This window comes from Mesocricetus auratus, unplaced genomic scaffold (assembly GCF_017639785.1).
Source record: "Mesocricetus auratus isolate SY011 unplaced genomic scaffold, BCM_Maur_2.0 Super-Scaffold_100014, whole genome shotgun sequence".
Taxonomy (NCBI): Eukaryota; Metazoa; Chordata; class Mammalia; order Rodentia; family Cricetidae; genus Mesocricetus; species Mesocricetus auratus.
The window spans coordinates 34,366,139-34,380,351 of NW_024429197.1; the positions used below are offsets into that span (position 1 = coordinate 34,366,139).

At 42.4% G+C, this 14,213-nt stretch overlaps 1 protein-coding gene across 19 annotated transcripts in view; it reads right to left on the bottom strand.

Moving 5' to 3' along the window:
- Dab1 (DAB adaptor protein 1) overlaps positions 1-14,213 on the bottom strand; it is a 1,089,646-nt gene that overhangs the window by 61,186 nt on the left and 1,014,247 nt on the right. For 15 of the 19 annotated variants that reach the window (XM_013114992.3, XM_021228422.2, XM_021228419.2 and 12 more), the window contains 3 exons: positions 2,631-2,762; positions 1,918-2,037; positions 1,403-1,441 (listed from right to left, as the gene is read on the bottom strand). In XM_013114992.3, coding sequence (XP_012970446.1) covers positions 1,403-1,441; positions 1,918-2,037; positions 2,631-2,762 — 291 coding nt within the window. The remainder of the gene's footprint in view (positions 1-1,402; positions 1,442-1,917; positions 2,038-2,630; positions 2,763-14,213) is intronic. The other 4 variants (XM_021228428.2, XM_040757052.1, XM_040757055.1 and 1 more) reach the window with 1 other exon arrangement.

The following is a 14,213-nucleotide window of genomic DNA, read 5'->3' on the forward strand; positions in this document are numbered from 1 at the left end:
TCATCTGAAATGAGGAGTGGGTTATTGGGATAAAACGGGCCTTGATAAGGAAACCTGAAGTGTTTTGCTGGCTGGCCTCTGTAGTGAGTACACTGGGCCACTACAAGGCTTTCCAGAGAGATGATGTCTTCATTCAATGGTATTTTGTCTGTTTCAGCTGAACAGAATGATGCCGTGGTGTCATGGGGATACAGACTTGCAAACTTCACTTTACAGTCCCTAAGGTCTTCCTAAGGTCCTGGGCCAATGCTCAAAGGGCTCAGAAGCCCCAAACTCTCTGGTCCCACAAACAGAATCTTACCCTTTAAAATACTGAACGTTAACTTATCTATGAGAACATTTCAGACTTAAAGGGCTGGGGCATTTCTAAAAGGCCACCACCCTCATCTTCTATGAGCCCATTGGGCAGTGGTTGAAGCTCCTGCTATATGCGACTTCTTCCTCTTCATCCCTCAAAGGCAAGGGTGTGTTCAGTGATACATTTCTGACTTGTGTTTACCTTAGATCTGTAGGTACTTTGACACTTATCAGTATGAGTATCTAAACATGATTTATTATTTTATGTTTATCACAGCCATAGTAGCTGTTGGTGTGGAGTTATGCACACATATACAGTGGTTATGTAACACAGGCTCAAACCTCACCTATGTATCCTGGTTAGAAATAAAAGTTGGAGGTTTGCTTTTATTTTCAAAATGTGAGTATAATTTTTGGTCTACTTTTTCCTCCTTAGAAATAAGCACAGGAAGGGAAAAAACCCACTTTTTCCTTTCTGAATCACTGTTTGCACAGACGTTGGACTTGACCCAAGAGAGGTCATTACCCAACCCTGTGCTGTAGACCAGGAAGAGAGCACAGAGAAAACCCTGGACAGAGATATCTCAGGTTCCTGTCTCTTACTTCACAGCAGTCTATGCCGTGAGCTAAATAATCAGAGGGTTGCTAACCCTCAAAAGGCATTCTTTAGGGTGTGCTCAAAGATTTGTGGCCATCAAAACAGCCCAGGCGGTAAGTGCTTTTCTTATAACTGTGCAGGACAGAGCTAACACTGTTGATTTTCCAAGGCTACTTCTTAGCTCATAGAGTCTACTTCATTATCCCTCTTGACTCTAATGAAGTCAGAATAGTCAAGAGACCCCTGAAAAACATTCATTTCTGGGTTCAAACTTTTCCAGCCCATGGAGGGGTCTGAGGCAGGGGCATGAAGAAGGAAGTGGATTTCCAAAGCTTTTGTTACTAATGCTGGTTAAACTTCACTCAGTGTGGAAATTCTCTCTCTGCAACTATGACCTTGGAAATCATCACACCACTTCTGCATTCAACAGGATCCTCAGCTTTCAGTTCAAGTGGCCTTACCATGGGCACAAATGCATGCAAAACCCCGATGTGGTTCAGAAATTACCTGGTACACGGGATCTTCAACATCCTCTTCCAAAATTGTCTATCTCAATGAGGGAAAGGAGGGTGAAAGCAAGGGAAACAAAGGAAGAGACGTGAGGTTATCTTCAGATAATACAGAACAGTGGAGAAGCCAGCATTGATTAGGATAGGCTAGGAGGCCATTAATGCGGAAAATACACAAAGAAATTCCAAACCCTGCAGCTCTCCACCCACTCCCTGTGTTAACAACAGCAAACCCAGCAAAGCTGCTCTGGGCCTTTAGTCTTCCTCCCCTGAAACCCTCCCCTAGATTAAAGATTCCCCTTTCTTAGCCTATCTCAAGTCTCAGGGAAAAAAAATAGAAAAGAAAGAAAGGATCACTTTAATGGCTTTGTTCAGAAGCCTGCAACCAACACAGGAACCTTTCATCTCTGTTTATTTCTGCTCAGCAGCAGGAGACAGCCCGACTTGTCGGTTTCCCATCTGTTTATTGTGGGCCCTGTCTTCTGTAGCACTGGGAGAAACGTATAGGTATACCTGGTACACAGCTTGTTCACACTGCTTATCCTTTTGTGCCTTTTTTTCCAGTTCTTCTCTTTGCTTCAGTTCGTAAATGAGTTGAAAGAGATCTCTCAAGTCCAGAATCACAGGTTCAGCCTGGAGTGAAAGGTGGCGAGACACATTGGTAAAGAACTGCAGCTACTAATTTCTGTTTGTGGCTCCGACTCACAACCCTTCCTGTTTCTATTAAACTGAAAGCATTCCGTTCTTAATTAATTCTACCTTGTTTATATTGGTTTAGCAAATTGCTTCTAGGCTAAAGTTCATTTCTTCAACTAATTATATTTGCAAATTCATAATAATCATAAGCATAAAAGGCATTGCTTTTATTTATTAGTGGTTCCCGAATACAATAAAATTAGGGCAGGCCATATGCAAAACAGCTATTTGTTTTCTCTTATTTTCTTTTTAAATGAGGCTATGAACACAAGGAAACTTATTTGTATACGTGTCTCTATCTAGCTTAATCAGAAAGGGAAAATAATTAGTCATTAGGAAATACCCATTAGGATTAAAAAAAAAAACCCAAACGGGTATGACCATGTTTCTTTGCTTTCAAAGCTGTTTATCTTTCCTAGGTGGGATTCTGTGCATCAGCTGCTGGGGGTGGCACATCATTTGGTCAGTCTGGGCCTTGGAAAATCAACAGTGTTAGCTCTGTCCTGCACAGTTACAAGGAAAACACTTACCGCCTGGGCTGTTTTGATGGCCACAAATCTGTGATTCCCTTCCTTCCCACAAACGTATCCGAAAGCCCGGTGATCCGTGATGTCCTTCGCAATGTAGGAAATTTCATGAACAGCATGGTGATGCTGAAGGGCCTGGGGACACACAAAAGGAAGAGCATGTTTCAGGGAACACAGCCCTCGAGCTGTTGATGAAGAATAAGAGAGATGTTTCTGCCATGTGTGAAAGGCCCACGGGGCTTTGGGAAAGCTGTCTGGTACAGATGGAAAGAAAAAGAGCTACGCCTGCCCTTGAGAAAGGGAGGTCTTCCTTCATGGCCTCAATGCTGCGACCAGAGATATACCCAGACTGTGCACATGGGAGTGAGCATCTGCGAAGGTGGCTTCCCACCACCCGCCGAAGCTTCCCAGTCTAACTCATCCCACGTCCCACGTGCTTCTTTGTGCTTGCAACCTTTGCAGCACAGCCCTGTACCCTCTGTCCTGATGACAAACACACTTCCTGACCCAGGCATTTGCAGGCAGTGGAAGAGGCTTTCCCTTGAAAGCACAGGGGGTGCTGTGAACTACACAGTCCTCTAGTTTTACAGGGTTACTGAGTTTTCCCAGCAGTAGGTGAAACCTATGTTGGGGATGAAAGACTTTCTCTATTCTTTTTCAAAGTCACCATTGTGTGTAGAGGAGGTCACACACACACACACACACACACACACACACACACACACACACACACACACACACCTTTTCGTCAGTTGAATTCCTCTGTCTGCAGTGTCTGGTCTCATCACCTTCTTGAAAAGCTCCTTTGATGGCCGCATGAAATAGCATCACGTGTTAAGCACCCCTGAATGGGGCTAGCCTTCCCTCTCCCTGCGGGAATAGTCCCTTCAAACGCTTGACGGATCCCTCTCACACACACTCTCACAGATTTTGCTCTGCTAAGTTTGCCTGACTCCCGGTCCTTTTCCCACACTAGACTCTCTCTTCCTAACCTCTGCCGTCTCTCAGCCCTGCCCTGTGCTCCATCCACTTTGTTGAAATGAAACAACCTGGCTGAGGCGCAATAATTTTAAATTGGCCTTTCTGTTTTTGTTATCCAAGCTGCCACAGAATCAAAGTTCTCCCATCCTATTAGGTGATGGAGAGTTTTATGGTTATTTTCCTATAATAATCCCATATATCATCTTAATTAATACTCTTTAAAGGCTTGCAGAGCCAAAAAAAAATGCTGGTGCTCAGCCCAGAATCCTTACAAAGAGCCTTTCCCCTACATCAAGAATTCTAGCCATTGTACTAATGCAAACCACCCACTAGTCCTCTCTGCACCACAGTTTGTTCCCCTAGAAAACCAGACCAAAGGCTCCTAATTCAAAAGTCCTGTCTCCACAGGGATCAATAAAGGCAATGAAAAGACAAATTTCAAAAATCTAAAAGGACTTCAGTACTATATTGAACAGATATGGAGAGGGTAGACATTCTTGTCTTGTTCTGATTTTAGTGGAAACATTTTGAGTTCCCCTCTCTCTCTTTAAAATGATGTTGGCTGTGGGCTTCTTGTGAAAAGTCATAAACTTATAATTACCCCTAATAAACCTATAAATTTTGGTACATTCAACTGTTTGTTTGGAATTGTATCTGCTTATTGCTGTTAGGTTCCCTAGCTTATGTCTGAACAAGTGGTTATGGTTCAAATAGTCCAAGAAGAAATACAAATGAGTTTAGTGGTGCACAAGATCTTTCCTATTCCTGAATGCCAGGAGGGAGGGAGAAACACAGACAGAGCAGGCAACTCTGCTATGAAAGCCTCCACAACCATGAGGATAGATGTTCTCTAGCGTTCCCCGTTCCTTAGAAGTCACTGGGGTCTCGTGGCTCAGTGATGTCTGATTCTCATGACAGCCATCACCTTAGTGTAGAGATCACCGACCTCCCACAATGTCAGTTCCTCAGTCTCGTGCTTGACCAGGCTTCTGACCCTGTGAATCATCTGCTGTTCTAGAATGTTCAACCTTGCCTTCATCTGCCAGGATGCAACTTCTACTTGCTTTTCTGATGACCCTTAGAGTTTTCTCTTCTGCTTCATCCTCTTTCCAGAGACCCTCTGCTCCCTGCCTAGCATAATGGTATCACCTCCTTATGCCCTTAGCCCTTCAACTGGCAATATGGCAACTTTACACTTTGAGTGGATTTTTGGCATGAGTGAAGTTGGTGGAGGAAGGGTTTGTTAGCAAAACAATCAGAATCTGCTTGTTTTGTTTCATCAAAAGGACAGATTTAGCTAGCAGAGGAAAATTGCTCTGAGAGTGGTAGCTTTTTCAGGGTGTTAATGATGTAAAATTGATGAGATTTATATTCACGCTACACAGGGCATTGATTTATAAGCTTTTGTGCACTAGAATGGTATGTGGCAGGGGAAAATGGGAGACAAAAAACATTTTTCTCTTCTCTCCTTTGCCTGGAAGTATTTCTTTCACTGCATAATGTAGAGGATGCAATCCATGTCTCCTATTAAATCCAAGTTTGACGACACTGTCTTATTGATTGCCAAGCAGAATATTGCTCTAAAATTAAACAGCGATTAGAAGTCTTCCTGGTGGAATTAGATTTAGAGATGACTGTGCAATGGTAAAATATCACCTATCATGAAGACAGCAGAGGAGATGTTTTAATTTATCTACGAATCCTCATTAAGTATTTTAAAATCAAAACATTCCTAATGCCTGATGATACCTAATATTGCCTTGCAAAGTGTTAGCTATGTGAGTGCATGTGAAGAACGTAGTTAAAGATATTTGTAACATTATCTTTCCCCGTAGTCAATTTTATGGCATGTTCAAAAGCAGTGCTCTCCAAGTATCTCATTCACTTGAAAACTAACTGTCACCGAGAGGATATGTCTCCAATTTCCCCCACCTTCCACTATGCAGATACAATATAGACACAGGGAAATACATACACATTAAGATTTGGTTAATTCTACAGCTGTGTTATCACATTCATTTCAGCAGCTCAGAGCATCATAAATGTTTGCCTGCTGAGCCTAGAAATTGACCTTGGTGGTCAAGTAGAGTTTTTATTCCACAACACAATCAAAGGCACTTGGAACCAGGAGGAATCTTACATTACATAGCTTGGCTATGAGTTTATTCATGAAGAGACCAAAGGCCAGAGACCGTACTTTCCTAGGCACTACAATATGGGGACTTGTCTTTCTTGCCCAGGGATGGAAAGCACTGATGACAAGAACAGGGTTGTACAGAAGCTAGGTTTCTTTTCTCTTTTCCAGGTTCCCGAGTTCAACAAACAAAAGCTGAGACTTATGAACAGGGAGGAGAAGGGGAGTGAAACAAAGAACTGGATAGGAGGAAGGAATGGAGATTTCTGTAGTTCCAAGTGCTGAGATCAGAGATAGAAATAAATCAAAACACACAGAGGTGAATTACAGGGGTCACAGAGAAAATAGTCAAGGAAGCATAAGTTGGAAGTTTACATCTAATTCTTACAAATCATTTCCAGGTCATGATATCTGACTTTCTTTGTGTGGTATCTGTGGAGTCAAAATGGTAAAGAGAGGCTAGCCAACACTGGTCATGGGTGACAAGGATAGCTTTACCCACAGAGTGTGCTTCTGTAGAGGAATCCTGAGCCACGGCAGATTATTCTAGAGGCTGCAGACGTTGACAAGTCAGAGAAGATGTGACCTGAGTGGGAGGCTGAGGGTGGAGAAAGACACACTAGGCACACTCTACTTGTGCCTGGCTTGTTATTTCTCATTGAAAGCAGTGCCTCAGTGAGACTTAGTATTAAAGTAGTTGTTGGTCTTGAAACCAGGACTTGCAGGCCCCCTTATTCTGTACCTTCTTCCCTACACCATGTGTCATCCAGGTATCAACATCCTCAACTCAGTCTGACTGCATCTTCCACATGAACATTAGGAGCCCTGGCCTGCAAATAGCCTAAGGAGCTCCCCCCTCTCCAGCCCTCCCTGGAGTGTGTATCTTCCCACCTCTGTACCATTGCTCATGTGGTTTTTCTCTGTGGGTCACTCTTGCTTTTCTCTCCCCGTGCTTCATCAGCTATATATGCAACTATTTACAGAGCTATTGCACCCATGCTCAAAGTCCAGTTGTAGTATCTTGTTCATGAAGGAACCTTTCCTAGCTATACCCCATAGTATCACATTTGCCCTTCCAATGTAAGATTCTTTGATTTGTTTTGCCCCAGAACTATTCACCCAGCTATTCACATCACATGTGTATTGAGGGTTGGCTGTGATCTGGTTTCATGCTATATATCTACACAAATGATGAAAACATCATCCCTCCCTCAAGGATCTTATGGTCTCATAAAGCAGGCATGTGACACAACGTAAAAGCACAATACGGCATGGCAAGAGTTACACTGAATGCATGTTGCACAGGCTGGGAGCAGAACCAGGGAAGGGGCATGGGGAAGCCTTGATAAAGGTCTGTGAACTCAATCCAAGTCTTGAAGGATAAATGGGCAGTTCCCAGAAGAGTAGGGCAATGATTGTGTTATGAACACACTTAGTTCCTAAGTACACGTTCTCCTCTCTTCTCTGCTTTGGGAATGTTAAACCTCCAGGAAACATTCCACATTGGTGGGTTCTCTTCAGTTCCTAACAAGCTTTTCTTGACACAGAAAGTGATACATAATGAGTACCGAAAGAGAGGAAGGGCAGGCCACTCCATCTTGGATGTGTAGTACTCAGGGTAGGTACTCAATAAATGCTCATGGAATACATGAATTGGGTTAATTCACGACATTTCACATAGGATTCATTCTGTGAACAGAGGGATTCTTAGCATCATTAAATCTTTTTCTTTGCATTTCCATGAGCCATTTAACAATGTTTAAATGAAGTATCAAATTGTTTGGGGGGCTACTGTCTGACAGAATAAATTACAGAGAAGACTTAATTTGTACTATGGTTCAATACAGCCAATTAAATACAGTATGGATTAGAAAGTCATCTGCTCAAGTCTTTCCCATTAGCTATTTTTAAGGAATAAATTTTATCACTTAGCTTGTATATAATCATTGTGTATATGTATATTCTGTCTGTCTGTCTCTCTCTCTCTCCCTCCCTCTCCCCCTCAAGCAATATTGTTCAGGAGAAAAATACCCACTAGGATTCAAGTATGCTAACAAAACCCCCCCAAATACAACAAAACAGCAGATAAGTAGATAGACACAGAATAAAAATAGATACATGAAAACCACACTACTTCCCATGATAAGCAATTACAGTTGTTAGAACCTCACAAAACAAAGGGAGGCCTGGGCTCATTATAAAAGCTTTTCTCTTTTCTAACATATTTTTGGATGCATTCACTAAGATGCAGTGCCAACAAGGCCGGGAGGCAACCTCTGTACCAGCCTCCTGGGCACCCCATCATCAAGTGCTAACTGAAGCAGGTCGGGGGAAACTGTTCCTGGTTGGCACCCTGAAATCCTGTATCAGGTTTTTGTCAAGGACAAGACCAAATTTTCAGATCACATGATCTCTACCTGGTGAGGCCATGTGATAAAGGGGAGAAGGTAAGTGCTCTTGAGCCAGGAAAAATGCAGTTAGTCTACCATCCGCCTGTGTGAAGCTTTGAAGTGTCACCCTGACTTTCTCAATGCCCCTTCTCCAGTTTTTGTAGAATGACATGGAGCCCCAAATGTTGCTGGAAATAACAAATTGAGTCATATAAAATGCCAGACAGACGTGGCATACTATCTTCCCTTCAGAGTGAAGGGAAGGATAAATATGATACATAGTGTTGAGAGGCTGTGGAGAAACACGTGTCACCAAAAGCGTGTGGGTGCAACACAGGGATAATGGCAGCATCTCTCTCTCTGGTGCTTTTAGGAGATTAATAAGTTAGTATATAAAGTGCTTAGGTGTAGTGCACGGCACTAGGGAGGAGGGCTGCTTTCTTGTTATCCATGGAAATGCAACTTCTCTGGAGAGCTGGCTGACTGTATTTCAGAGCCTTAAAATCATGCACAAAATGACCCTATGATTCCTCTCGTAGGGAAGTAATTATCCGGAAATAATGCAACCTGTGGACAAAGACTTGGATACAAGATACTCCCCACAGTGCTGAAGTACAGTTAAAAATTAGAAATATCCAAAGCTGTTAGTACTCATGGACTAGCTGAGGGAAAAAAATCATGTTTCTATATATGCAGTATGGCAAAAAGTCATCCATAGAAGTAGATATTATTTTTGCTATGGAAATACAAGAGCAGCATCTTCTTGAGTTCGAAAAAGCATATTTAAGATATTCAGAATGACCATGCGTCTGAAGAAGCACAAGGATGTTCTATCTATTATGTGTACCAGAACTTTGGAAGTATATTGATTGTCTAATTGACAGTCTAATGAATGACATATCTTGGTGGAATTACCACTGAATTTTAAAATATGGCTCTTTTTATTTATACTAATTTTGGTACAATACATATTTTTATGTATGGGAGAAAAATATAAAATGTTTTTATTTCCTATCACAAAGTCCTTGTGGCCTTTCAGGATGCCTCCTTTCCCCTTCCTAACATAACAAGTTATCCAGGGTTTACAGCCATTTGTTTCATACATGGATTAGGAGAGCAACTCAGTCCCTCCTCACATACTAAGCAACAACCTCCCCCCACATACACAGAGACACAGACACACAGACAGACAGACACACACACACACACACACACACACACACACACCCCTCTCCTTCCTGTGATAATCACACTGCACTGTGAAGGGATTAAGGAAAAAATGTGGCAAATTCCCTCAAGGCTTTCCAGAACTTAAAACACATCAAAGGCTTCCCACTGCCTTTATGATAAAGACCAAGCGACCAGCAGGGCCTGCCCATCCCACCAGAGTGACCTGGAGTTTCCCTGGGTTCTCTCACCATAGTCACCCCCCCAATTAAGGCCACGTGGCTCTATTTCTGGCCCTTGACTTCATCACAGCCCCCCTTCAAGCATTTTCCCATGTTCCATGTGCAGAGAAGCTCCCTGTCTCTCACCCCCATTCAGAGCTTAATACAGATGTGACTTCTCAGAGCTCCTGGGATAGACTGAAGCAGCCCAAGCCCTCTCAGCTTCTGTGCCTTTCAGTGGCGGGCACGGGTAGGCAGGGGACTGCAGAGTTTGCCACTCTGTCCATGAGACCGTGTTGATCAGTGTCTAACCCCATGCGAGCTAGCTCCTGGAAGGCTGCACCACTGTTTCCTCTCACTCTACCGATCAAGTACAGTCCCTGATACGGAGTAAGGGTTCAGTACGTTTGCACTTTAAAAAATATTCATAGCACACAATTTGGCAGCTTAAGTATGCGATTCTGTGGCATTTAGCATATTCACATTGTTCTGCAACCATCCACCTGCACAAAATTTTAATCTTCCCAAACTGACATTCTGTATCGATAAACAGCCTGTCGCCTTCTCCCATAGCTGCTGGCAACCACAATTCTACTTTCTCCCTTGATGCATCTGTCTGTGTATATTTTAAAGTGAAAATCTGCAATGAATCAATCAGCAAGATCTGGGGTCCAAGTCTGTCCTGGACCCCTCTCTAGCCCCATAAACGCTTTATCTGTTTCCCTAAACCTTCAATTTCCTTGGCAATTAAAATGAGGTGGTAGGACTCAGTAAATGCCCATGTCCGTTTTAGCCCTCAGCACTGCTTTAATTCTTTTGTAAATTTCATAACATGACAACAGCTCTAACTGTTTCTTCACAGCTCTCTAGTCATATGGTATAAACATACAGATCTGGAAAGACGTGACAAGGACCTTGCTTAAAACAGGGAGATGAGCTAGTCATCTAGCAACAAGCATCTTAGACCTGTGATTTGGCCTAAAATGTGTCTCACAGGCAAAGAAGAAACAGGTGTGCTTAATCACTTAGCAATCACCGAAGTGTCATGGAAGCTGGTTTGTACTTGAGAGAGAAGTAAAACCTCCACAGGGAAACAGGCCTGAACAGTAGCTTCACTTGGGTTAACTCAAAATTCCAGGGCTTCTGAGCAAGGGTGGCTGACTATAGCATCACAGCAGTTGGAGGGCTGGCAGGCATGTCCCTGTGACTCAGTTCTCTGGCCTCTACATACATCAGGTGCTGGAGTTGCAGCACAGGAACACCAGGTGTGTTATGTAACTGAGGGGTTTTAATCCTTTCATGGCTTTGTGGCCTTGAGAAAGCCACCTTTCTCATATGGAGCCTCAGCTCCTTTGCCTGTGTAACCTGAAGAATCCTTTCCTTATAGGGCTGGGAGGCTGACCATTTAATGTCCCTAGCATATCTAGATGATGGAAGGCACTTAATTTAGGGATTTTGTATTGGGGGGGAACAGGGGGGAGGCAAATGAGTTAAAGATTCTCAATTCAATGTTTCTATATTATAGAATGATGAGCTACATTACTGCTGTACTGGAACCCAGGGTTCACAAACTTAGTGGGGCTGCTAATGGGGAGGAACCAAAGTGAAGAGAGTGGGAGACCAAGTCACAGAAACAGAAAAGATCTGAGGGTTGCTTTCTAACTTTATAATGGGATCTAAGAAACTGGATCCCATCATTCCTGAGAACTCAACACTCTAATTTCCAATTACAGGAATCAGTAATTTCCTTCTGTCACAAAGACTTTTTGAGATCAGTTTATTGGAGTCAAGTTTTCCAGCGCTTGAACCCAGAGAATTCTGAGCACCAGTCACCATCATTATACCTGTTACAGGAGGAAACAGACTTAGGACAAATGGAACCAGGGAAACTCCAGGGTAATTCGTGTTGCAATTTAATTTTGAAGACAGCTTTGGATGTATATTGAAGGAAGTACACAATAGATGAGACATAGATATTTGTAAAACCTAAAGAGAAATCCTGTAGTGTTAAATTTGCAAAGGAAACATTGATAACAGGTTATGACTTAAAAAATGTTTCTAGTACTATTTGCTGAAAGGGCCTAGAAGCAATGAAACACCCACAGCTCTGAGTCCTTCTGACACAGCCATTATCTGCTTAGTTACTGATATCTTCGCCATGTAGAGACAGAGAAGCAAATGTGTCAAAAGGTTAAGTTTTAGAGTCAGCTTTTCAAAATTTTCTGTGTGGTTGAATGTTTTCATGATAATAACTTGAGAACAAATAGATCACAGTACACAACCTCCTTCTTCCTCATCCTCTCTTGGTGCCTTCATTTATAAAGTGATGGAGAGATCAGTGATGGGCGAGGATAACACATTTAGTGCCCTTCCCAAAGAACAGGAGAAACTAGAATACTGACCACTTCAGTGACTTTAACTGAAAGTAAGCTAGAGGAAAGGCCTTCATCCTGTCTACTCGAGCACCCACTGCTCCTAAACACAAGGGGCAGGGGGACTTTAAAGACATACTGTTCTGAGAAGTGCTGGACATGGCAGTGGTTATTTTCCTGTGCTCCTCTCCTGTCCCAGGATCAATAGCAGGATATCAGCCACGACCTTTAAATTTGTAACAGCGTTTTTTAAAAACTCAGGTTGAATGGGCATGTGGACAATTTACACTCTTAGATAGCTGGTGAGGCAGGCACACACACACACACACACACACACACACACACACACACATCCAGGGGAGGGGAGGAGAGGGGAGAACAGAGAGAGAGAGAGAGAGAGAGAGAGAGAGAGAGAGAGAGAGAGAGAGAGAGAGAGAGAGAGAGAGAGAGAGAGAGAGAGAGAGACTTGGAAGTTCTTCTTAATACATATAAGGATTCAAATTTTGTATTTCTACTTTTTCCAGACTTTATATTCTTTTATAAAAATGATACTATTATGATACTATTAAGAGAATTCATATTATCTTCTGGGCATTGTACTAGGTACTCTATATATGCAACCTTCATTCATTTCACCCATTCAATAACTTCACAGACAATTTCCCCTACTTCCATTGTCTAAGTAACTGAGACCCAGAACAGTTAAGCAACTGTCTTAGTTTGCTTCTCTGCTGCTGTAATAAACAATATGACCAAAAGCAACTTGGGGAGGAAAGGGCTTATTTCATCTTATACTTTACAGACCTTCACTGAGAGATATCAAGGCAGGAACTCAAGGCAGGAACTATAGCTGAGGCCATGAAGGAATGCTGTATACTGGCTTGCTTCTTCTGACTAGTTCAGCTAACTTTCTTTTACAGCCCAGGCCCACTGCCCATAGAGGACTGGGTTCCCCTCCATCAATTAGCAAACAAGAAAATGTCTCACAGGACAATCTGTTAGGGAAGTTCCTCTTTTCAGGCATATCTAAGTGTGTAGCAGGTTGACACAAACTAATCAGCCAAATGTGTTCTCTTGGGTCACACAGTTCATATAGTCCCAGTTGTGTCTGTGACCCCAAAGAGTTCCTAATGCTCTCCAATGGTCTCTATTTCCATTCCTCTAAAACTCTTATTTCTATTTCTGTTTCTTTCTGCATGAGGAATCCTAATAGCCAATGTAGGCATTTAGTAATATAACTGATGATTTCAACATTTTAACTCATGGCATTAAAATTATTGTAGCAAGTAGGTAAATGAATGTGGTTGAATGAAACGAAACAGCATGTTTTGCCACAAGTCACTACAGAAATGAAGTCATTATATTTAATGGAAAATTACTTTTTATGTTGTCACCATTTTGAAATTAACCTTTGCCTTGGTCACAAGAAAGTATGGCATGCAGACAGAAGCTTGCAAGAATGTGAATTGATTAGAGTACAGCCCATGAAAGGAAGGCTAGAACTGAGATTCTGCAGATGCCAATGCCTTCCCTTACAAAGCGAGGAAGTGAGCTAGATAGCTGTTGATGTCAGGGGCAAGGAATGACTCTTAAGACCCACAGAAGTGAGACACCAGGGTGCTAAGGCAGGACATGACTTCAGTCAGATGTAAATCAGAATCTAAAATGTAAATCTGTCATGATCCACTGTTGTCATATAGGACAGATTGCCCAGCCTCTCTACATGGAATTGATAATTAAATAAATAAGACCACGCAAACTTCCTGGTGTTCTGCCTTTACACTGGGTACCTAATAATCAGCAGTTGCCACTCAGTTAAAAAAATCTGTTCTTGGAATTATATGTTCCTGTTGCATGTTGAAATATGCTTTGCCCTTTCTCCCTAGTGCATACACTGAAGTCCTGAGCCTCTGCACTTCAGGGTATGGCCTAATTTGGGAACACCAATTACATACACAGTAAGAGGAGGTCATATTGGAGCAGGGTGGGATTCTAATGAATTAGATATCTTTATGCAAGCGGGAACTTGAGAAAGACACACATACATAGAACTCCACATAAATCATTGCAGAAATCATGGGGGTGTGTCCTCTACCCAAGGGGTGGCAAAGAAGGTCAGCAAGTCACAAGAACAGGGGGATCCCTTCATAGCAAAGAAAGAATCATCCCATAGACACAAGTCATAGACTCCCAGTCTCTGGCACAGGAGACAATACTTTGGTTGTTTTCATTTCCCAGTATGCCGGTACTTTGATCCACTGTCCTTAAGCCATTAGACATCTAGATCATCTTTCTAGGATTCTATTTAAGAAGGCTGCCAG